The sequence below is a fragment of the Nicotiana tomentosiformis genome, chromosome 4, assembly GCF_000390325.3.
Source record: "Nicotiana tomentosiformis chromosome 4, ASM39032v3, whole genome shotgun sequence".
NCBI classification, from domain to species: domain Eukaryota; kingdom Viridiplantae; phylum Streptophyta; class Magnoliopsida; order Solanales; family Solanaceae; genus Nicotiana; species Nicotiana tomentosiformis.
This window is the reverse complement of record NC_090815.1, coordinates 36,699,253-36,721,370: the sequence shown is the minus strand read 5'-3', so window position 1 is coordinate 36,721,370 and position 22,118 is coordinate 36,699,253. Positions and strand designations below refer to the sequence as shown.

General features: G+C 38.6%; 2 protein-coding genes across 4 annotated transcripts; one reads left to right on the top strand and one right to left on the bottom strand.

Moving 5' to 3' along the window:
• Nucleotides 1-15,031: 15,031 nt before the first annotated feature.
• Nucleotides 15,032-18,677, bottom strand: LOC104089885 (F-box/FBD/LRR-repeat protein At1g13570-like). Of its 3 annotated transcripts, XM_009594894.4 has the most exons (4): nt 18,411-18,674; nt 17,523-18,328; nt 17,285-17,440; nt 15,032-16,227 (listed from the first exon to the last, which is right to left on the bottom strand). In XM_009594894.4, exons 1-4 carry the CDS (start codon nt 18,418-18,420, stop codon nt 16,129-16,131), a joined length of 1,071 nt encoding a protein of 356 aa, XP_009593189.1. In that variant the 5' UTR covers nt 18,421-18,674; the 3' UTR covers nt 15,032-16,128. The 3 variants fall into 3 exon arrangements, with proteins under 3 accessions (XP_009593189.1, XP_009593190.1, XP_009609796.1); XM_009594895.4 differs by lacking the exon at nt 17,285-17,440 and having other exon boundaries at nt 18,411-18,676; XM_009611501.4 differs by lacking the exon at nt 15,032-16,227 and having other exon boundaries at nt 16,235-17,440; nt 18,411-18,677.
• A 1,240-nt stretch (nt 18,678-19,917) lies between these two features.
• Nucleotides 19,918-21,803, top strand: LOC117275130 (uncharacterized). The gene is made up of 4 exons (XM_033654490.2): nt 19,918-20,167; nt 20,237-20,356; nt 20,540-21,226; nt 21,370-21,803. Exons 1-4 carry the CDS (start codon nt 19,918-19,920, stop codon nt 21,801-21,803), a joined length of 1,491 nt encoding a protein of 496 aa, XP_033510381.2.
• The last annotated feature ends 315 nt before the right edge of the window (nt 21,804-22,118 follow it).

Below are 22,118 nucleotides of genomic sequence, written 5' to 3'. Positions count from 1 at the left end.
AGGAAAGATTTATTAAACATCAAACAGCGAACCAACGAAAAAAAAAATTGAAATTTGATGTTTTTATCTCAATTTTGATATAATTTTGTGAAGATTCGAGGTGATTTTTGTTAGAATTTCAGTTTGAAACTCGAAAAAGAAGACATATGCAAATTGTATATATTTTATATGTCGGGTGTATAAATGACATACAAAATATATACAAGTAATATAATTGTATACAAATTGAATTTAAAATTATAATTTTTTACTGTACTTTCTGTAAATAGGAAAACTTAGATAAACCAGGTAAATAAGTTTAAAATCTTTGTATATATACAAACAAAAAAAAAGTCCCGATTTTTATAAATAGTTCGGAAAAGAGGACATATTCTCAATCTCTTTTACATTTTAAACATATTAAATTTGAAAAAAAAAAATAAACACGCGACTTTTGACTGGCAAGAAGCAACGACCTTCTAGTAGTAGAACTGCAGAAGTACAGTGAAGTTTTTGGTATATACAATCCGATGATCCAGAATCCCTACTGTTTGTGAATGTAATATTGGCGATTGGTCACATTTGCGATGCAAGGATTTCGTTTGCATCAAAAGAATTATCAGATGGTTGAGGCGGAGTCAGGATTTGAAATTTATGGGTTCAGGATTCTAAATGTTTTAAATTACTGAGTTTTAAATTAATAATTTATACATGTTCAATGAATTTTTTTAAAAAAATACATGATTTGAACGAAAGCTACTGAGTTCGGCCGAATCCGTAAGTTATACTCTCCATCCGCTCCTGTCAGATGGGATGGTGCTAGGAATGGTAATGGGGTGGACTAGCGGGTTTAAACCTATGCGGGTGCGATGCGGGTGCGATGCGGGTTGAAGCTTATGCAGGTGCGTGCTGCCGTGCGGGGTGGGGCGTATTTGTATAAAAAAGAGATTAAATTAAATGCGTACGGGCGGGTTCTTTACCCTCCATTGCCTTTATATATCCAGTTTTTGGACACAGAAAGACAATTCCTTTTTTAATCAAAATCTTCAAATACATATTGAACCCCATTCTATAGGAAAATTATATCGTTGTTTTTTCTTTTCTTTTTTTTATTTTTTGCCAAAAAATATTTACCTGATTATGTGTTTGATTTCTAGTAATATATTTTTAATTAGGAGTAATAAGATTCTTGGAAAGCAGCTTATAAATTACGTTAATCATTTATTACTATTAGTTCATAGTTTATCAAAACAAAATATTAATCAAATTTCAATACTATAATATACCTTGATTATAAGCACAGCTGCCAATTTATCTTTTCGGGATGTTATATATTTTTTCCATTCGCATGTGCTAATATTTTGTAGATAATGAAGTTTAATTGTCAGATTTTAAAAGTTTTACCTTATATACTAATCGATAAGTGAAATTTTATAGATATCATAAAAATTTTAGTCCTAAACTGTTTTATAAATAGCATAATTTTTGGTTCAACATATTGAGTGAAAAATAGATAACTGGGTCATTAAAATATGTTACTAATCAATAGAAATGAAAAAGGATAAATAGAAAACAAAATTAAAGAAAACTTATGCGGTGCAGGACAGGGTGCAGTACAGGGCGGATCTAGCAAGGTGAGGCGGGACGGGTTGAAAACAAAAAAAAATTCACTATGCAGGGTGGATTGAGCCATTGCGGGTTTAGGCTGAACCCGCCCCACAACCATCCCGCCCCATTGCCATTCCTAGATGGCGCCAGTAAATCATCAAATGCAGTTACTAATAGATAAATAGATGTAGTATTCGGAAATTTATAATTGAAACGATTATGGAAGTTGGTAGCACTGCGAATTTCTTTGTTGATAATCGAAAAAATCCGTAATTTAAGCTTTGAAACGAGATGAACTCTATGTCAAGAATGATTTAATTTTTTTTATTCCAATTTGAAAACAAAAAAGATACTAGTAAGTTGTGACTCCACTTAGATTTTGGAAGTAGCAATTTTACATTTTTAGAAATAGGAACTTTCATATCTTACAAAGTCAAAGTGATAGATAGGTTGTATTTTAGAAAATTGCATAGTTTTGGCAGTCCCTTTCCTTGGAAGCAGCACTGAAGCATTTTGCTGAATATTTTCCCATAGTAACAACATTACTTCACACCGGAGATCAGCCTGCAAGGATCAAAATTAAGAACTTGATATCATCTAAACATAGATGCTACATTAAATTGAAAGGCATGCATACATCCTAGTAATCACCAATAGTAAGTTGAACAATTTGCTTAATTTATAACTTCTTACTTTCTCGCATGCCCCATCAGAAAGTTAACAGCATATTCAGGACAAAAGAAACAGACAAGGAAATTATTCTACTAGAGGTAATCACAGGGTAGACCAATAAACTCTCAAAAATAAAGAGAAGATCTAAAGCTTTGGCTAACAACAAAAAGACATGAACACTATAACCTTGATTTTGTGCTAACAAAGAATATTAGAAAATGTTATTGTTTACCCTAAAAATCGGATAACAATTGAATTTACATGCGGTTTTAAGAATACATGATATAACTTGATACAAATTAAGGAAACATATTAGAATTGAAATTGACGATAAAAGAATAAATGTAAACCACACAAATCGAATAGCCTTACGTCAAACTGTTTACCAAATCGAACAGCCTTGGCCCTCGAGTTCGATCACCCTTGAACCAAGAGATGTCTCAACTGATGTATGAACAGAATTCAAACCCTTGAACCAAGAGATGTCTCAACTGATGTATGAACAGAATAACAAAATGATAAAAGCTAGAAAATGACAGTATATTGCTTTATGTTACGTAATGTGTTCTGTGTTACAAATGATCAGACTCTCTTTATATAGTAGGGGAATCCTACTCTTGATACAATTCTATACAATGTAAAAAGTCTCATAATTTTTAATCAATCGGCATATCCTTGATACGTGCCGAGATTTCCGTCGTGATCTACAACCGATCGCGGATATTTCGTCCTTCTGTTATTCGGCTCGGCAAATTTTCCTCAATCTCGTCTGATCTCGATTTTTGTTCGATGACATGGTCTCGAGCTTAACGATATAACTTCGCACCTTGGTTCGATATAATTTGAGGTCGAACTTTAACCTACTATATTTCAGTCTTGATTAGTCACACAAGAGGCAAACCTGGTTTTGACCGTACACAGATAATTTTCTCATTTCTCGGAGAGAAGATGACAAGAAATGATATGAACTTCTAAATCCCCTCTCGATGGGCCATGACGTAAGCGACAAACGGCCACTGAGACACCCGACTATGACGTACGCGACAAACGGATACCGAAACGTCCCGTCGATCCAGTTACCAAGGCATTAAATACCTGTCAGTTGTTGGTCATCCACTACGGGTTCTGAACCGTCATCAGCAAGCTATAGATACCCTAACGTTCATTTATTCAAACTTTACATTCAAAGCTCCTCATATTCTTGTTCTTCAAAAATCCCTTTGCTCTCCAACTCTTGCACCCAAATTTCTTGAACTTTTAGCAAGCCCCTAAACATACCTTCCTAATTTCCTTTTCTTCTGTTCTACAATGGCGAAAATATCTAAGACTGTCCCGCAAAAGGAGGCCGCCTCTTCATCACGACCAGCCGGCGACGGGGCTATGGCAGAACCACACCCTGAGGAGTTCGTTCCTGCAGGGTGCCCGACCGTTGCCGATTTTAAGATAGAAAAAACTTCCTCGGTACCGGGTCGATGCGAGCCGATCTCGAGGTACATATGTACGATCACCGATGATCTCCTCACCAAGGTTAAAGAAGATTGCAACTGGGCCAATAAATATGTGCTGGTGCCTTCGCCTGAGGAGTCAATCACTACCCACATAGAGGGTTTTTTAAGTGTTTACACTTACCCCTTCATGTTGGGTCCCTTAGATCCAATCATTATTGCCTTCTACAAGAGGTACGCCGTGACTCATGGCCAGATTCACCCTTCATTCTGGAGAATAGTGATTCTCCTTTGATTCTTCGTAAACAAAATCGAGGGGTGTCTCTTCACCCTCAATCACCTTATGCGTCTCTACAGTCCCCGACTTTATCGAGGGGAGCTAATCAAGCTTGCTCGCCGGGCCAGTAGGGCCCCATTCTCGAGTATAGATGACGCTCGGGACCAAGGTTGGATGGGCCGTTTTGTTCGAATAAAGACTTCAAATTTGATCCCTGCCGAGAACATGCCATTTCCCGAGAAATGGAACAGGAAACGTAAGTATTACTTTGCCTTGAAGTTTTAATATATTGTTTCTCCTCTTATCTCCTTTCTTATGGGAGTTTTTGGTGTTGCAGTTGTGTCTAAGATGCCGGATGTGGTTCCTCAACTCAAGGAATGGGTCGAGGACCTTTTGTCACAGATACCATACTCTGATCGTGCTTGGATGGAATTATCGAAGGGCCGGTGGGAGGCCCGTAAACTTGGTAAGTTTTCTTTTCTGGTTCGATAAGGTTTTGACTTTCTCCTTGTATTGTCGAATTCTTATCGGCTCTATTTTTTTTTATAGATCTCCCCAAGGACGTTGCTATGAGGCATCCATCCGAGGGTGGTGATGTGCCTCTCAAGTCCCCTTCTCCGAAGCAAGGTGACGAGAAGAAGAGGAAAAGGGCCCCAAGCTCTCTGGACTCGGAGAAGAAAAAACCAAAGAGAAGGCTGGCACGTAAAGCTAAGGAAAATACCAGCACCCTCCCATAGGACTTGATCCACTGATTGAGGGATGAGTCCGAAGAAGAAGAAGAAGAAGATAACTCTAAGCTAGTGACTCGGGTGCGGACCAATTTGCCTCGAACTGAGAAAGTTGTTGAGAAGGCATTGGCCGGTACCTGCGAACCGAAACAAGGCCAGGGAGGTCGAGAGAGAGACCAGGGCTGACACTTCTCGGACAGAGGGAGTGCTCCGAGGGACGAGCTTGGGGTGATCGACTTTACCGGGTCCCCTCAGATCTCAGATGCCATGATACGCGAGGCCGGTATGCTAGAAGGTCGTTCTTACGAGGGGCCTCATAGGGCGACTAATATTTATAACTTCTTGGATGGGTTAGAGTCCCCTGCCTCAGAAGATGTCACCGGGCTTGGTGACTTGCCGGTTCCAAGAAAGGTGCCGTCATCGGGTGCCAGCGAGTCTTCATCGATCCCAAAGCTGGTGGATCGATTCTCGGCCCCAAGTGTTAACCCTGACCGCAGGCAGTCGATAGTTTTCTCTATCCTGGAGGATGCACAGGTTTTCTCTGTCCCCGTGGGGATTGCTAGCTACCTTAGTTGCTTGGTGACCGAAGAGGACCAAGCTGTGATGGACGCGGTAGAAGCGCCTTGCCTATTCAATGAGTCCCAACACGCTTTAAATCGGGTAACTTAGAGTGTCACTTCATTATTTATTTTAAATCTGAAGTTGTAAATAATCCTAACACCTTTCTTTACGCTTGCAAGCCTCGGTATTGCACCATGAGGCTTTCCTCCGAATCCAGGAGGAGTTAACCCAGCACTAGGCTGAGGTTCGGGAGCTCACCGAGAAGAGGGATACTTATAAGCTTCTGAGTGAGAAGCTTCAGACCGAGTTAGAAGCAGCTCAGAAGGAGCATACCGAGTAGGCCGAGCAGGTAAATCGATTACTTGAAGATAGTGACGACGAACTAAACTCAGTGGCTAACGACCCGATCCTGCAGGTTTGACAAAGGCTTGAACAAATCGGGCAGCTCCAGACGTAGGTAGACACGATACAAACTTAGGCCGAGAAGTTCAAGAAAAACATGGACCTCATAACCTAGCAAAAGGAAGTTGTCCAAGCACAACTGGCGTTAGCCGAGGCTCAGCTTCGGGCTGCAAAGGAGAAGACCTCGGTGCAGTCCAAAAGGATCGAGGAGCTCCAATCTGAGATTAACTAGGCTATTTCTGGCCAAGAGAGCCTGGCCACAGAGCTCGAGGCGGCCAAATCTGAGGTGGTCGTGGCCAATACCAAAGAAGATGCTAAAGTGGCCCAATTCAAGGTTGACGTCGAGGCTATTCAGGCATAAGCCAAGAGCATGGTGGATCATGCAGGGTGGGAAGCTCGAAAGGAAGCCCTCGAGGGAGTCCATGCTTAGGGCTTTGACATACTGGCAGAAATCGAGAATGCCAAGGTAGAAGAAGTCGGGGCTCGAAAGCTGGCATTTCCCGAGGAAGGCTCCGAGAGCTTAATTGAATCTGAAGGTGGGGAAGACCCCGAGGATGAAGACGCTGCCCCTGATGAGGACCAGGCCACTTAGGCCTTTAGATGTTTTTATTTTTTGCTTTTTGCATCTTTTTTAGACCGCTTTGGCAATTGTACATTTCTATATCGGGCCATTCTGGCCTTTGTAAAAAGATTATATATACAAGGCTTTCTTTCCCTTTTGGCTTTCAAATTTTTCCTTTGCTTTATTACTTGTATTCATAAGGGCCGAAACGACTTAACATAAAGTAATTTAGGCTGTGTTCGAAAGTTCAAACAAACATTGCCTTTGTCCTACTTTGTTTTAAGGCGTCTTGACGGTTTAGTGTTATCGGAACCTTTTCCCCAAGTAGGTAGCCGAGATTATAGTTTGCTGAGGGTAGCCTTTAGAACAGGTTGTGAAAATTTTCTTTTTCGAAGGCCTAGTTTTTGTTACGGGTTTCAGACGTCTTTGTACGGTCCTTCCCAGTTCGGACCCAATTTCCCTTCGTTCGGATTCCGGGTGTTTAGGGTGATAGTCTTTAGCACTAAGTCCCCAACATTAAAGTATCGAAGGTTGGCCCTTCGATTGTATTACCTCTCGATCCGTTGTTTTTGGGCAGCCAACCGAACAAGGGCGACCTCACACCTTTCATCCAATAGTTACAAGCAAGTATTCATGGCCTCGTCATTTGACTCCTTTGTTGTATATCGGTATCTGATACTTGGTTCCCCGACTTTGACCAGTATTAAGGCTTCGGCACCATAAACCAATGAAAATGGAGTAGCCCTGGTACTGGATTTTGTAGTAGTGCGGTATGTCCAAAGGACTTCGGGTAGGATCTCCTTCGATTTCCTTTTGGCGTCGATTAACCTCTTCTTAAGGTTTTGGATTATGGTTTTGTTGGTTGATTCGGCTTGCTCGTTCCCGCTAGGGTGATAAGATGTCGATAAGATTCTTTTGATCTTATGATCTTTGAGAAACTTGGCCACTTTGCTGCCGATAAATTGCTTCCAGTTGTTATACACAATATTGGATGGCATCCCGAACCGACATATGATATGGTCCCAAATGAAGTCGATGACTTCCTTCTCCTTAACCTTCTCGTATGCATGTGCTTCAACCCACTTAGAAAAATAGTCAGTAATAAATAAGATAAATTGAGCCTTACCTGGTGCCCATAGAAGAGGGCCAACGATGTACATTCCCCACTTCATGAATGGCCATGGTGACAAGACTGAATGCAGCAGTTCCCCAGGTTGGTGAATTATTGGAGCATATTTTTGACATTTGTCACATTTTCGAACAAACTCCGTTGCATCTTTTTCCATATCGATCCAGTAATAGTCAGCTCTGATTACCTTTTGAACCAATGATTCGGTGCCTGAATGATTTCCGTAAGTGCCCTCGTGAACTTCCCTCAAAACATACTCGGTATCTCCCGGTCCCAAACATATTACTAGTGGTCTATCAAACATTCTTCTTAACAAGGTTCCATCTTAGAACAAGGTGAATCGGGCTGCCTTTGTGCACATGGCCCTCGATTCTTTTGGATCTGAGTGAATTTTCCCGGTATTCAAATATTCTACGTATTTATTTCTCCAATCCCAGGTTAAGCTTGTGGAATTTATCTCGGCGTGACCTTCTTCGACTACTGACCTCGTGAGTTACACAACGGGCCCTGAGTTGAGCTCGTCATCCTCGACCGATGTCCCTAAGTTTGCGAGGGCATCGGCCTCGCTATTTTGATCCCGAGGCATGTGATACAAAGTCCATTCTTTAAATCTATGTAATGTTACTTGTAACTTATCTAGGTACATTTGCATTCGTTCTTCTCTGACTTCGAACGTATCGTTAACCTGATTCACCACAAGGAGGGAGTCACACTTAGCTTCGATCACCTCTGCCCCCAAGCTTTTGGCTAGCTCAAGACCTGCAATCATGGCCTCATATTTGGCCTCGTTGTTAGTCAACTTCACAGTTCTAATGAATTGTCTAACCACGTTGCCCGTAGGTGTCTTCAGTACGATGCCAAGTCCGGACCCCTTTACGTTCGATGCACCATCCGTAAAGAGGGTCCAAATTCTTGAGTACGTTCCCGATTTTACCAACAACTCTCTTTTGACCTCGGGTATTAGGACCGGCATGAAGTCGGCCATGAAATCTACTAAGATTTGAGACTTAATGGTTGTTCGGGGTCGATATTCGATATCGTACCCGGTGATTTCCATGGCACATTTGGCCAATCGTCCCGAGAGTCCGGTTTTATGCATTATATTTCGCAATGGGTAAGTTGTCACAACACATATATGGTGGCATTGAAAGTAGGGTTTCAGTTTCCTAGAGGCGCTTAACAAAGCGAGCGCCAATTTTTCTAGGTGGGGGTTATCTTGTTTCGGCCTCACCCAAGGTCCGGCTAACATAATAAATCAGAAATTGTGTACCTTGTTCTTCCCGAATTAGGACTCCACTTACCTCTATCTCTGATACTGCCAAATATAAATATAGTTGTTCATCTACCCTCGACTTGTGAAGCAGTGGCGGGCTCGACAAGTATCGCTTAAGTCCTTTTAGGGCCCGTTGGCATTCCGAAGTCCATGTGAGGTTATTTTTCTTCTTCGGCAACGAGAAAAATCGATGACCCTTATCGGGGGACCTCGAGATGAATTGTCCCAGGGTGGCTATGCACCCGGTCAGCCTCTGCACGACCTTCACATTGTCCACTATCGTGATATCCGTGATAACTTTATCTTGTTGGGGTTGATCTCGATTCCTCAGTTGGATACCATGAATCCGAGAAATTTACCTAACCCGACTCAGAACGCGTATTTTTTTAGATTCAATTTCATGTTGTACTTCTTCAATATACTGAAGGTTTCCTGCAAATGCTTCAAATGGTCATCTGCTCGCAGTGACTTAACTAACATGTCATCAATGTAAACTTTCATAGATTTTCCTATTTGTTCTTCGAACATCCGGTTTACTAGGCGTTGGTAAGTGGCACCGGTATTTTTTAATCCAAATGGCATTACGTTATAACAGTATGTGCCATACTTAGTGATGAAGGAGGTCTTTTCCTGATCATCCAGGTTCATTTGTATTTGGTTATATCCGGAATAGGCATCGAGAAAATTGAGGATCTCGTGGCCGGCCGTGGCATCGATCATACGATCTATATTTGGTAAAGGAAAAAAGTCCTTGGGGCATGCCTTATTTAAATCTTTGTAATCCACACACATTTTTAGTTTGTTCCCTTTCTTAGGGACTACTACTACGTTTGCTAGCCATTCGGAGTATTTGACTTCCCGGATGGACCCTATTTTAAGGAGCTTAGTTACCTCGTCTTTGATGAAGGCATGCTTGATCTCGGTCTGGGGTCTCCTTTTCTGCTTTACCGGATGGAATTTCGGGTCCAAACTCAGTTTATAAGTGGTGATCTCTGGTGGGATTCCTGTCATATCGAGATGGGACCAAGAAAAACAATCCATGTTAGCTATAAGAAATTGAATGAGTTTTTTCCTGAGCTCGGGAGTTAACCCTGTGCCCAGGTATACCTTTCGATCAGGCAGATGTTCGATCAGTATGACCTTCTCCAGCTCTTCGACCATTGATTTGGTAGCATCGGAATCATCGGGGACTATGAAGGATCGGGGAACCCCATAATCATCATCTTCGTCAGTCCCCTGCTTTTCTAGTTGGGTCAAGGCCGGCGTCTGTGATTGCTATTCGGCTTCCTGTTTTGCTTTCGAATCTGACTCATTTGTCGATGAGAGTGTCGATATTGGATTCACTTCATCAACATCAAACATTTCCTTCGTGACGGTCTGCTCCCCGTAGATTATTTTTATCCCTTATGTTGTTGGGAATTTTAGCACCTGGTGAAGAGTCGAGGGCACAACCCTCATGTTGTGGATCCACGGTCTCCCGAACAGGGCGTTGTGTCTCATGTCCCCTTCGATCAGATAAAACTTGGTCTCCTGGATGGTCCCGACTGCGTTCATTGGTAATGTTATTTCTCCCTTAGTAGTTTCACAAATCATGTTGAATCCGTTTAGCACTCGAGCCGCGGGCACGATTTTGTGTTGTAGGTCGAGTTGTTCTACGACCCTTGATCGAATGATGTTGGCCGAACTACCTGGATCAATTAACACACATTTAACTCGAGTTTTATTCATCAGTACAGATATTACCAGTGCATCATTATGGGGCTGTATGATTCCTTCTGCATCCTCGTCATTGAAAGATAAGGTTCCTTCTGGTATGTAGTCCCAAGTTCGTTTCTCCCTCGTGATTGATTACTTAGTGCGTTTTAACATCGGACCTTGGGGAACATCAACCCCTATGATAATCATATGAATGACATGTTGAGGTTCTTCTTGCTCGTTTTATTTATTGGAATCCGTATTTCTGAAATGATTCTTGGCTCGATCACTCAGAAACTCCCGGAGGTGCCGGTCGTTGAATAACCTGGCTACTTCTTCTTTCAACTGTCGACAATCTTCCGTTCTGTGGCCATGGGTGACATGATATTTGCACATTTGGTTGGGATTTCTCTGAGCTGGATCGATTTGTAAAGGTCGAGGACATTTGGTATCTTTGATGCATCCGATAGCCAATACGATGGCGGTTGCGTCAACATTAAAGTTATATTCTGATAATCGTGGTGCCTCTTTAGGTCCGACAGGCCTGTCGAAGTCGTTCTTACTCATAAGCCCTTGAGAGCTCTGGCCTCGATTACTCCTCCTTTCATTTTGTACAGGATTTCGCCAGATCCGCTGCTCCTACGATCTCTATTATACGGCTGGTATCGATCCTTATTCAACTTCGGTTCTCGGTCAATGTCCCTCTTGATTCTATCAACGGGCCTGATAGGATTAATGGACCCGGAATGAGCCCCAAGCTAGTCGTCTTCAACCTTGATCTTTAATTGATACCGATTGTGCACATCGACCCAAGTAATAGCCGGGTATTCTATCAAATGCTACTACTACGAAGCCACTGAACTTCGAACATTGAGTCCTTGGGTGAAAGCTTGAACAACCCAATCATCGGCGACCGGTGGCATATCCATTCATTCTATTTGGAATCAAGACACGAATTCTCTGAGCATTTTGTTATCCTCCTGCCTTACCTTGAAAAGGTCTGACTTCCTGGTATCAACCTTGATGGCCCCAACGTGTGCCTTTACAAAAGAATCTGCAAGTATAGCAAATGAATCAATAGAGTCATGCGGTAAATTATGGTACCATATCATAGCTCACTTTGACAGGGTTTTCCCAAATTTCTTTAGCAAGACAGATTCGATCTCGTCATCCTCTAGATCATTCCCTTTGATAGCACATGTGTAAGAGGTGACATGCTCATTTGGGTCGGTCATTCCATTGTATTTAGGAATATCGCGCATGCAAAACTTCTTGGTAATCAGTTTGGGAGCCGCGCTGGGGGGGGAAATGGTTTTTGCACGAACCTTTTAGAATCTTGGTCCCTCCGGGATTTGATCGACCCTGGAGTTGTAAGTTTCCTCCTTCTTGTCGTTTGCCTCGATATTCTTTTCCCCCAACTCAACTCATTTTGTCAGTTCTTCGAGCATCTTCATGATTGCAGGATCGACCCCCGCTTCCTTCTCGTTCGATTTCCTTGAAATCGATTCGACCCTGTGGACAACTTCCTGGGATAGCTCGAGCTCGATCCTGCTCAGTGGGTGATTCTGGTTTTAAAAATGGGCTATCGCTGCTTGTTGAGCTTGCAATATTTCGAAGATCACCCGCAGGCCGATCCCGCCCTCTTAGCCGCAATGTGTGCTTTGAGCGGCTGATTGAACGTCTCTACGGATGCTGCTCTCGGGATCAACGGCCAAATTTGCATTGATGGCTACATGCAAGCTGACGTCGATTGGATCTACAGTTGGAACTCCGTCAAGCCAACTGGAGGTACGTCGCTCCCTGGTGCTATGTTATCATTTTCGTCGTGGTGACAGAAATCATTGTCCACGTGTAGGGGTGCTAACTGAGAATTCGACATTTTGATCCTAGAATCAAAGATACTCCAAAGAACAAGTATAAAATAGTGTGTGTTATGAAAGTTTGTACCAGGTAATCACTATTATCCTTAACCCCACTATGGGCGCTAAACTGTTTACCCTAAAAATCGAATAACAATTGAATTTACACGCGATTTTAAGGATTCATGATATAACTTGATACAAATTAAGGAAACAGATTAGAATTGAAATTGACGATAAAAGAATAAATGCAAACCACACAAATCGAATAGCCTTACGCCAAACTGTTTACCAAATCGAACAGCCTTGGCCCTCGAGTTCGATCACCCTTGAACCAAAAGATGTCTCAACTGATGTATGAACATAATAACAAGATGACAAAAGCTAAAAAATTACAGTATATTGCTTTATGTTGCATAATGTGTTCTGTGTTACAAATGATCAGACCCTCTTTATATAGTAAGGAAGTCCTACTCTTGATACAATTTCATAAAAGGTAAAAAATCTCATGATTTGCTAATCAATCGGCCTATCCTTGATACGTGCTGAGATTTTCGCCGTGATATACAACCGATCGCGTATATTTCGTCCTTCTGTTATTCGGCTTGACAAATTTTCCTCGATCTCGTCTGGTCTCGATTTTGTTCGATGACATGGTGTCGAGCTTAATGATATAACTTCGCACATCAATTCGATATAATTCGAGGTCGAACTTTAACCTACCATATTTCAGTCTCGATTAGTCACACAGGAGGCAAACCCAGTTTTGACCGTATACAGTTATCTTAATCAAATTGGTCTCCTTGCAAAAATTATCTCAAGCCAAGAATATGTAACTGTAAATTTTTGGGATATACACAGGGGCGGCCCTTCCATAAAGAAAGTAAAACAATTACTTTAGACCCCACATTTATGGGCCCCTCATTTTTTGTTACACCTAATAGGCTAGGTATAATTAAAAAAAAAGGTTATGTGAAGTGAAAAAGTTTAATTTTTTCCTTCAAAAAGTATAGAGAAGAAGGATTTGCAACTGCTATGATTTCTGCCAAGAAAATTACACTTGAAATGAATATCGAATCCGAATTTCGTAAGAAACGTGTGATATATATAGGAAGTAAAATTTTTATGAGAATGTTGATAATAAAATCTCAAAATCTTTCGAAGAGTCCTTTGGAGTTGATTACTTTATGCATAGTAGACAAGATTATTTTTTTCATTTCAAAATAGATTTGGACAATTTGAAGCACATGAAAATATTTTTGGTTTTCTATTTAGCGGTAAAAGTTAAGATCACTAGATGATGGAAATTTAAAAAAATATTGCCTTAATCTTGAATGTTCCTTAAAGCATAATAATCAATTCGATATTGATGGTTTAGATTTATTTTCGGAATTTAAAGTATTAAGGAAAATAATACAATTAGAAGATAACATTTTGATTGATACACTCCGTCAAATAAAAAGATTTGATTCTTTTTTCAATGCCTATATTGCTTATGGAATAATGTTAATAACTCTTGTTACCGTCGCTTCAACGGAAAGAAGTTTTCAAAATTAAAATTGATAAAATCTTACTTAAGATCAACAATGTTTCAAAAAAGGTTAAATGGATTAGCTCTATATATATATATATATATATATATATATATATATTGTCAATTAAGAAACACTTATTAGGAGTTACTGATTATAAGAAAATTATAAATAACTTTGTATCTAAGAAACGCTAGAAAAATAGATTTCAAATAAATAAATAAATTTCTTTTTTAAAAAAAAGTTAAGCCCCTCATAAAGTTTGGTTTTAGGTCACAAAACTCGTCGGGCCGCCCCCGAATATACAACTCACGCTCTATTGGTTTGCTACGTAATTATAAAGCCATGATCTCAAAAGTAGCGGTGCTTACCAAAAGAAAACAAACCTCTGCATAAAAATGTAAATAGATTCGATTTGATTATGGACGTTTAGAATGTTTGGTTAAAATCGAAGCAAAAACATAAATATTATTTTCAGAAACAGCCTCTCTATCTTCCCAGGGTAGACATCGATTATGACATTCCAACGTGTCCAAAATGATCCGAATCACACCCAAAACCCCCCAAGCCCTATTCAAACATACTTACAGGTCCTAAAACACGTCACGAACTTAGTCAAAACCTTAAATCATATCAAACAACATCGAAAACACGACTTTTACACTGTCCACGACGGCGATGTTTTCGATAACCTTGATTTTATCGGGGTTGATCTCGATCCCCCGATTCGATACGATGAAGTCAAGGAACTTGTCTGACCCTCCCCAAACTCCACTTGTGAGATTCAACTGGATTGTTGTTGTTGTTGTACTAAGCTGCAACCACGTAAAACTTTAAAGAAACGAGCAATCGACAATTATAAACTATCTGGAAATCCTTAAATAACTGAAATGGGGCAGATATATTGTTTTAACACTTTTCCACACATATGACCAACTGACACATTTTAGGAAAGAAAGGGGTCCAAATCATTACCATAGTGTTGGCTGGGAATGGGACTTTTAAGGAGCACCCGGAAAATAGAATAGCTCTGCCCCAGGAGAAGCTCTAGGGAAGTGCATCAGTTCTATGGCAATATTCCTTTCTTTCCTGAGACTAATGTCTGGCTCCTGATCAATGCACATCCTTACCGGAGATGGAGTGCGAGCACACAATAACTTCACAAAAAACATTTCAGTTTTTGAACACTCAAAAGAATTGATGGCCACATACTCGAGCTTGTTGAGCGGTTGGTCCAAGCAGGCTGGTGTGTCCAGATACAGGGGCGGTCGTCCATAAAGCAGGTAAAACAACTGCTTTAGGTCCCACATTTATGGAGACCCCATTTTTTAAAAAACCTAATAGGCTATATATAAATTTAAAAACAAAGTTATGTGAAGTGAAAAAGTTTGATTTATTTATTTAACAAATAAAGAGATGAAGGATTTGCAACTTCTTTAATTTCTGCCAAGAAAATTACATTTGAAATTAATATCGAACCCGAATTTTATAAAAAATATGTAATATATATGAAGAAACAATTTGAGGTGAATGTTAATAGTGAAATCTCAAAATCTATTGAAGAAACCTTTAGAATTGATTACCTTTTATACATACTCTCACTGGTCCATAATAAATGACTTTTTAACCTTTGTTGTACCCCTTAAGAAAATACTGACTCCTAGAACAAAAATGTATATTGAATAAAATTATCTTTAATTAAAATTTATATGTTGTTAACTTGACACATTAAGATATGTAAATAAGGGAAAATTTTGAAAAAATAAAGTTAATTCCTTCTCGATTATATACAAGGACACTTATTTTGGACCAAAATAAAAGCAAAAAAAATCATTTATTATGGACCGGAGAGAGTAGTAGACAAGGTTATCTTTTCACTTTAAAATAGATTTGAACAATTAGAGGCATATGAAAATATTTTTGGTTTTCTATTTAGCGGTAAAAACTGAAATCAATAGTTGATGGAAATTTGAAAAAAATATTGTCTTCATCTTGAAAGCTCCTTAAATCATAATAATCAACCCGATATTGATAGTTTAGATTTATTTTCTGAATTAAAAATATTAAGAAAAATAGTACAATTAGAAGATAACAATTTAATTGATATACTCAATCAAATAAAAAGGTTTGATTATTTTTCAAATGCCTATATTACTTATAAAATAATGTTAATAACTCCTATTACCGTTGCTTCAGCGGAAAAAGGTGTTTCAAAATTAAAATTGATAAAACCTTACCTAAGATCAACAATGTCTCAAAGATATTAAATGAATTAGCTATATTGTCAATTGAGAAAGACTTATTAGTTGAAATTGGTTATAAAAAATTAATAATAACTTTGCATCTAAAAAAAGTTAGAAAAATAGACTTCAAATAAAAATAAAATATTTTTTATTAATAAAAAAGTTAAAGCCCCTCATAAAGTTTGGCTTTAAGCCACGAAATTGATCGGACCGCCCTGTCCAGATATTTCACTGCTTCAGCATTGTCGCCAGTACCATAGACCTAATGATATAAAATAAATACCAAGTCAGTTAAACAACTTGTGCCTACATATACATACCACATATACCTTTCTTACCATAACGCGAGGCGTATCCGAATTGGAAGGATACAGTTTGCATTAAGCCGACTTAACTTATAGTATACACTTAAAGTTTATCAGGTTATTTAAAAGATAACCGGAAACAAGTATCTTATGTGTAGGTTGAAAATCTAAAGAAAAGGCAAGTGACATGTACGTTAGATTAAACTACAATAACAATGTAAAATTTGTTTGCCCTTGTCTTATCAGTCCATTTAATAATAACAATCTAACTTGATTCTTGAGATTTAAATAAATTGCTTCCTAAATAAATAAGATTGGTCTTATCTCAAAGGGGCAACTCAGTAGCTTAGCTAGAGAGCCTAATTTAAACTTTATTCATCAATTTGAATTCTAATGACTTCTTGACCGCTGCTACTAACTGGATGCATTGCTTATTCATGTTAATTATGTACAACAACAACAACCCAATATAATCTCATTAGTGGGGTTTAGGGAGGGTAGTGTGTACACAGACCTTACCTCTACCCTGGGGTAGAGAGGCTGTTTCCGATAGACCCTCGGCTCCCTCCCTCCAAGAACTCCCCACCTTACTCTTGGGGTGACTCGAACTCACAACCTCTTGATTGGAAATGGAGCGTGCATACCAAGTTCCAGCCACTTTCAATAACTTCTCGGTCTACCCTTTGATTATGAACTATATAAGAGCACTTCCAATCATTGCTATCCTTATTCTTTCTTCTCCATTTTTAGTCAAAGCTAGATATCACACCCATCTCTCATTCAGAGATGAGTGAAACTGGTATTTATAACAGCATGCTTACAGTAAGAAACTCAATATATGGTGTTCTATGTTGCAGTAGTTATAACTAAGCTCCAACGCGTACTATGATATACAATGCCCTAATAGTATAAAGAAATACCAAGTAGATTCTCATGTTCACATGTATGAAGTGCAAAAATCAACCAGATCATAAGCATATCAAGTGCGTGACCACAAAATTTTCCATTACTTACCCAAATCTGAAGTTTACTCAAATGGGGAAAACTCTTAATTAACTGTAGAGCGCAAGAGATCTGACTCAATTTGCCAAAATCTACACTTAATGACAGATGCCACAAGCAGTAGAACGTAAAAGGAGGGCCCTTAGGAACAATGACTGCACTCAACAGCTTTGGAGCAAATACAAAAATTAGATTCACATCAATAGGATTCCTATAAGATATCCAACTAAAGCAGCATTCAGTTTCTTACCTCAAGGAAAATAGAACCCAAAACGAGCACCTCAAGTGTAGGCAAGCTAGACAGAAGCTTGTCCAAAGTTAATTTTTCAACCACTTGGTCAAATTCAAGAAATACTAACGCTCTCAAACTTTTGCAATTCATAAAGCAATTTAGCACGAGAGAGTGAAACTCACGAAGAGTCAAGGACTCCAACTGTGGTGAAACTATGTTCAGATATTGAGTGCCATCACAGGAAATCAAACTCAAAATGACAAGACGAGGGACATTGATAACACAAAACTCTGGGGTTGGCACAAAGGTTATTTTTTTAAGATAGAGGTCTATAAGATTCTGAAATCCAAGAAAAGAATTTGGTGGGTTGAATAAACAGTTTTGGAGTTCCAAATATGTCAGGGTTGGACAATTAATTATATATGAAGGCAGTTTATAAGTTCTAATATCTGGCAAGTCAAGGGTTAGCTCCTTGACACCATTTCTGGTGACATAACGCATCCATCTATCAATATCTCTATCTGTATATGTTGAAAAAGGTAATCCTACAAAGTCAAGAACAAACTTCACAATGACTCCAATATGCTGTAAGAGAATCCCATTTACTATTTCTTTGAAGAGACGAGGTGGTATTTTTCCGAAAAAACACTTATCTAGCACCAGATTTGGAAGCATCGCCCAAATATATCTCCATTTTTGGGCCAAAATACTAGTTCTTGCTGCATCTTTGACCGGCAGGAGCTCAAGGATACCATCTATAACGTTACTTGGTAAAGCACTGATTCTATCTTCTCTATCCCCTTCAACAGCAGCTCTTTTAGTATCTGTTAGAAGAAGTTGAATAATCTTAAAGCTTAAAATTTATACTCCAAAAAAGAAAAGAAAAAAGGTGGGGGAGGTAAATACCTTGAGCCATGCGGGTTAGAAATTAGAGTCCCCAAATATTCAGAGCAGGAAGTGTCTTGTTGTTGTAGATAGAAGACAATCTAAGACTTGATTTCTAACAAATGAATTTAATTGGAGAATTGATCGACCTTCCACTGCCTATTGACAAAGAAAAACATAAAAGTGAAGATATTGGTTTAGGACTCAAAAGTACAAAGGTATTCCTTGACATATAGGAAGTTGTATTTTATTTTCAAATATAATGGGAGTGTGTGCTGTGAAATGATAACTGTATCGTTGAAGGAGATTATGAATGTGTTTGGCATCAATCACAATTTTTCCATGTTTGGTTGGGTTAAATATTTTGGAAAATATTTTTTTAATAAACTCATTTTTCTTCAATTGGAATAAAATGTTCTTTCTCAACCTTCCTCACCCACTCCACACCCTCACACCCACCCACCTAACCCTATCCCCTCCCCTCTCTCCAAAAAGGCTTTTGTTTTTAAATTTTAGTTTTTTTTATCGTTACCACCCACCCTACAACCCCGCAAAAAATTTTTTTACTTTTTTTTGTAATTTTTAAATTTCTGTTTTTTCGTTTTTCTCCACCACCCATCCACACCATCCACCCCACACACAAAAAAAAGTTTTTTTTTACTTTTTTTTTTTGTAATTTTCAAATTTCTATTTTTTTTCCTGCACCACTCCACTACCCCCACCTCGCACAAAAAAAATATATTTTTTTTAATTTCAGATTTATGTTTTTTTATTTTTCTGCACTCCCGTCGTCGCCCCTGCCCCTCTCCCTCGGGATTTTTTTTTTTTTTGTATATATTTCAGTTTTAGTTTTTTTATCTTTCGGTTTACAGGTTCGAAATTTTACAAGTTTCAAAGTTATGAGTTCGGAGGTTTATGTATTTGGAAGTTTACGGGTTTGAAATTTCGCACTTTCGAAAGTTTAGCGGTTCCGAAATGTATGAAATTTGTGGGTTCGAAAGGTTGTTGGTTCGAAAGTATATGACTTCATGTTTATTATATCTAAATTATTTATGAATACTCTTGAGAAGTTATTTTTCTTAATTTGCGTACCAAATATCGAAAAATGAATAAGATTACTACTTGTTTTCCAAGAAAATATTTTCTTGGAAAATATTTTCCACAGAAAATATTTTCCGTTATACCAAACACACCTTATGTCACGTGCTTTACAATCCAGCTATCCATAATAGCAAAGGAATATTTTGCAAGAATATTCTAGAGATTCCTTAGCTGTATTTTATATTTCCTTGTATATATATATTTTTATTCACAACAAGACAAATTGTACATGGACAGGTATGGAGCAGTACATAGGGTAAATTGAATAAATTAGCTACACTATATACAATATTTTGATTTAAGACAATACACACCAATTCATATTGGGTTCAAAATTTTCTCTGTCTTTACATGGTATCAAAAGCAAGTTGACCAACCTGATATTTGAAACCCAAATTCATTTTTCAACTTTGCTCTATTCCTTACAATGGGAGAAACAACAGAAGTTGTAATTGCAGCAACAACTGATTCAACCAATAAAGGTGTGATTGATTCAACACACCATTTCTTTCTCCATCCTTCAGACTACCCAGGCATGAACCTTGTTTTCTCAGCTTTTGATGGCAAAAGCTATGGAGCTTGGCGTAGAGCAGTAGTCATAGCTCTTTCTATCAAGAATAAACTAGGTTTCATAGATGGAACTCTTTTCATTCCAGATGAAAACTCTGGTCTTCAAAGTGCTTGGGCTAGAGGAAATGAGATGGTGTTGTCTTGGCTCCTTAACTCTCTGTAAAAAGAAATTGCAGGAAGTGTTCTTTACTCACACAATGCAAAAGATCTGTGGAATGATTTAGAAGACAGATTTGGTCAGACAAATGTGGCTAAACTTTTTCAACTGCAGAAAGAACTAAGTGCTGTGGTTCAAGGTAACTCTAGTGTTTCAAGTTATTTCACAAAAATGAAAAATTTGTGGGATGAACTAGATACCTTGATCAATTTTTCTACTTGTTCATGTGAATGTGTATGTGGAGCTAAAAAAAAAAGTCTGAAAACGCACCAAGACCAGAGACTGCTGCAATTTTTAATGGCCCTGAATGACACCTACATAGGTGTGAGAAGCAACATACTATTGACTTGTCCTTTACCTTCTCTTGGCCAAGCTTACTCTATGGTTATCCAGGATGAAAAGCAAAGAGAAATACATGTTTTTCCTGTTTATCCGGGAGAATCAGCCTCATTTATTGCTGCACAACATGGGACTGTTGGTAAGAGAAACAATGTGAGAGATTTTAAAGGGAAAAAACTTGGGTATGAGGGAAAGAAAAATAACTCTACTTGTTCATATTGCAAGAAGCTAGGTCATGTTATGGAACAATGCTACATGCTTGTTGGATTTCCCTCAGATTTTAAGTTCACAAATCAAAGAAAATGCCAGAGGTTAGTTCAAGGTAACAATACTTTCAGCACTGAAGAAAATGCAGTACAGACTACGGGGATCAAGTCACTTACTCAAGAAAATATCAGCCAGATCCTACAACTCCTTCAGCAAGTGCAGATGGGAAAACACGGAACCAACAGCTCTGAAAACAATGCAGATGTGAATTGTGTTGGTATATCTTTCTCACATAATTGCACTACTTGGTTTGCATATAACAACAATGAGACATGGATATTAGATAGTGGTGCATCTGAACATATGACTTTTGATGAAACTGCTCTCTATAATATAGATCATTTACCTAAACCTTTGAATGTAAATTTACCCAACTCTCATAAGGCTAGAGTCACGCATTCAGGTTCAGTTTCATTTTTTTCAAACATGATTCTTCACAATATGTTGTATGTCTCTGCTTTTAGATTCAATTTATTTTCAGTTCATAAATTGTGCAAACAAAATAACTATCTCATATTATTCACTTCTCTTTTCTATTTTTTGCAGGCCCCTCAATGAAGAGGCCTCTGGTGATTGGTAGGGAGAGTTGTGGTCTTTATGTTCTGGAATCAAGGCATTTGGAACTCATTGCCAAGAAGTCATCTTCATCTAGAAGTTTGTTTATGTTAGGAAAAAATCTATGTAATCAGAAAGTTCCTTCATCTTTACTTTCCTTCTCTAGTAATTCTGATGTAAAGAACAAGTTGTGGCACTATCGTTTAGGCCACTTGCCTTTGAGTAATATGAAGAATATTTCATCTATTCCTAATTCTTCATGTGATAATTTTTCTGTGCCTTGTGCGATATGTCATATGGCTAGACAGTCAAAAATACCCTTTTCCACTAGTTCAACTACTTCTAAAACTATGTTTGATATAATTCACATACATACATGGGTCCTTACAACACAACCACTTATGATGGATATAAGTACTTCTTAACTATAGTTGATGACTATAGTAGAGGTACTTGGACATATCTTCTTAGCACAAAATCAAATGTGTTTCCAGTATTGCAATCTTTTTAGCTATGATGGAGAGACAGTTTCACAACAAAGTCAAAATCATACGTTCAGATAATGCTTTTGAGCTTGGAACATGGAATGCACATGCAGATGTTTTTTCAAAACAAGGAATTTTTCATCAGACAACTTGTGTTGGGACTCCTCAACAAAATGAAATTGTGGAGCGCAAACATAAGCATCTTCTAGAGACTTCTAGGGCTTTGCTCTACCAATCGCATCTACCTATTCTTTT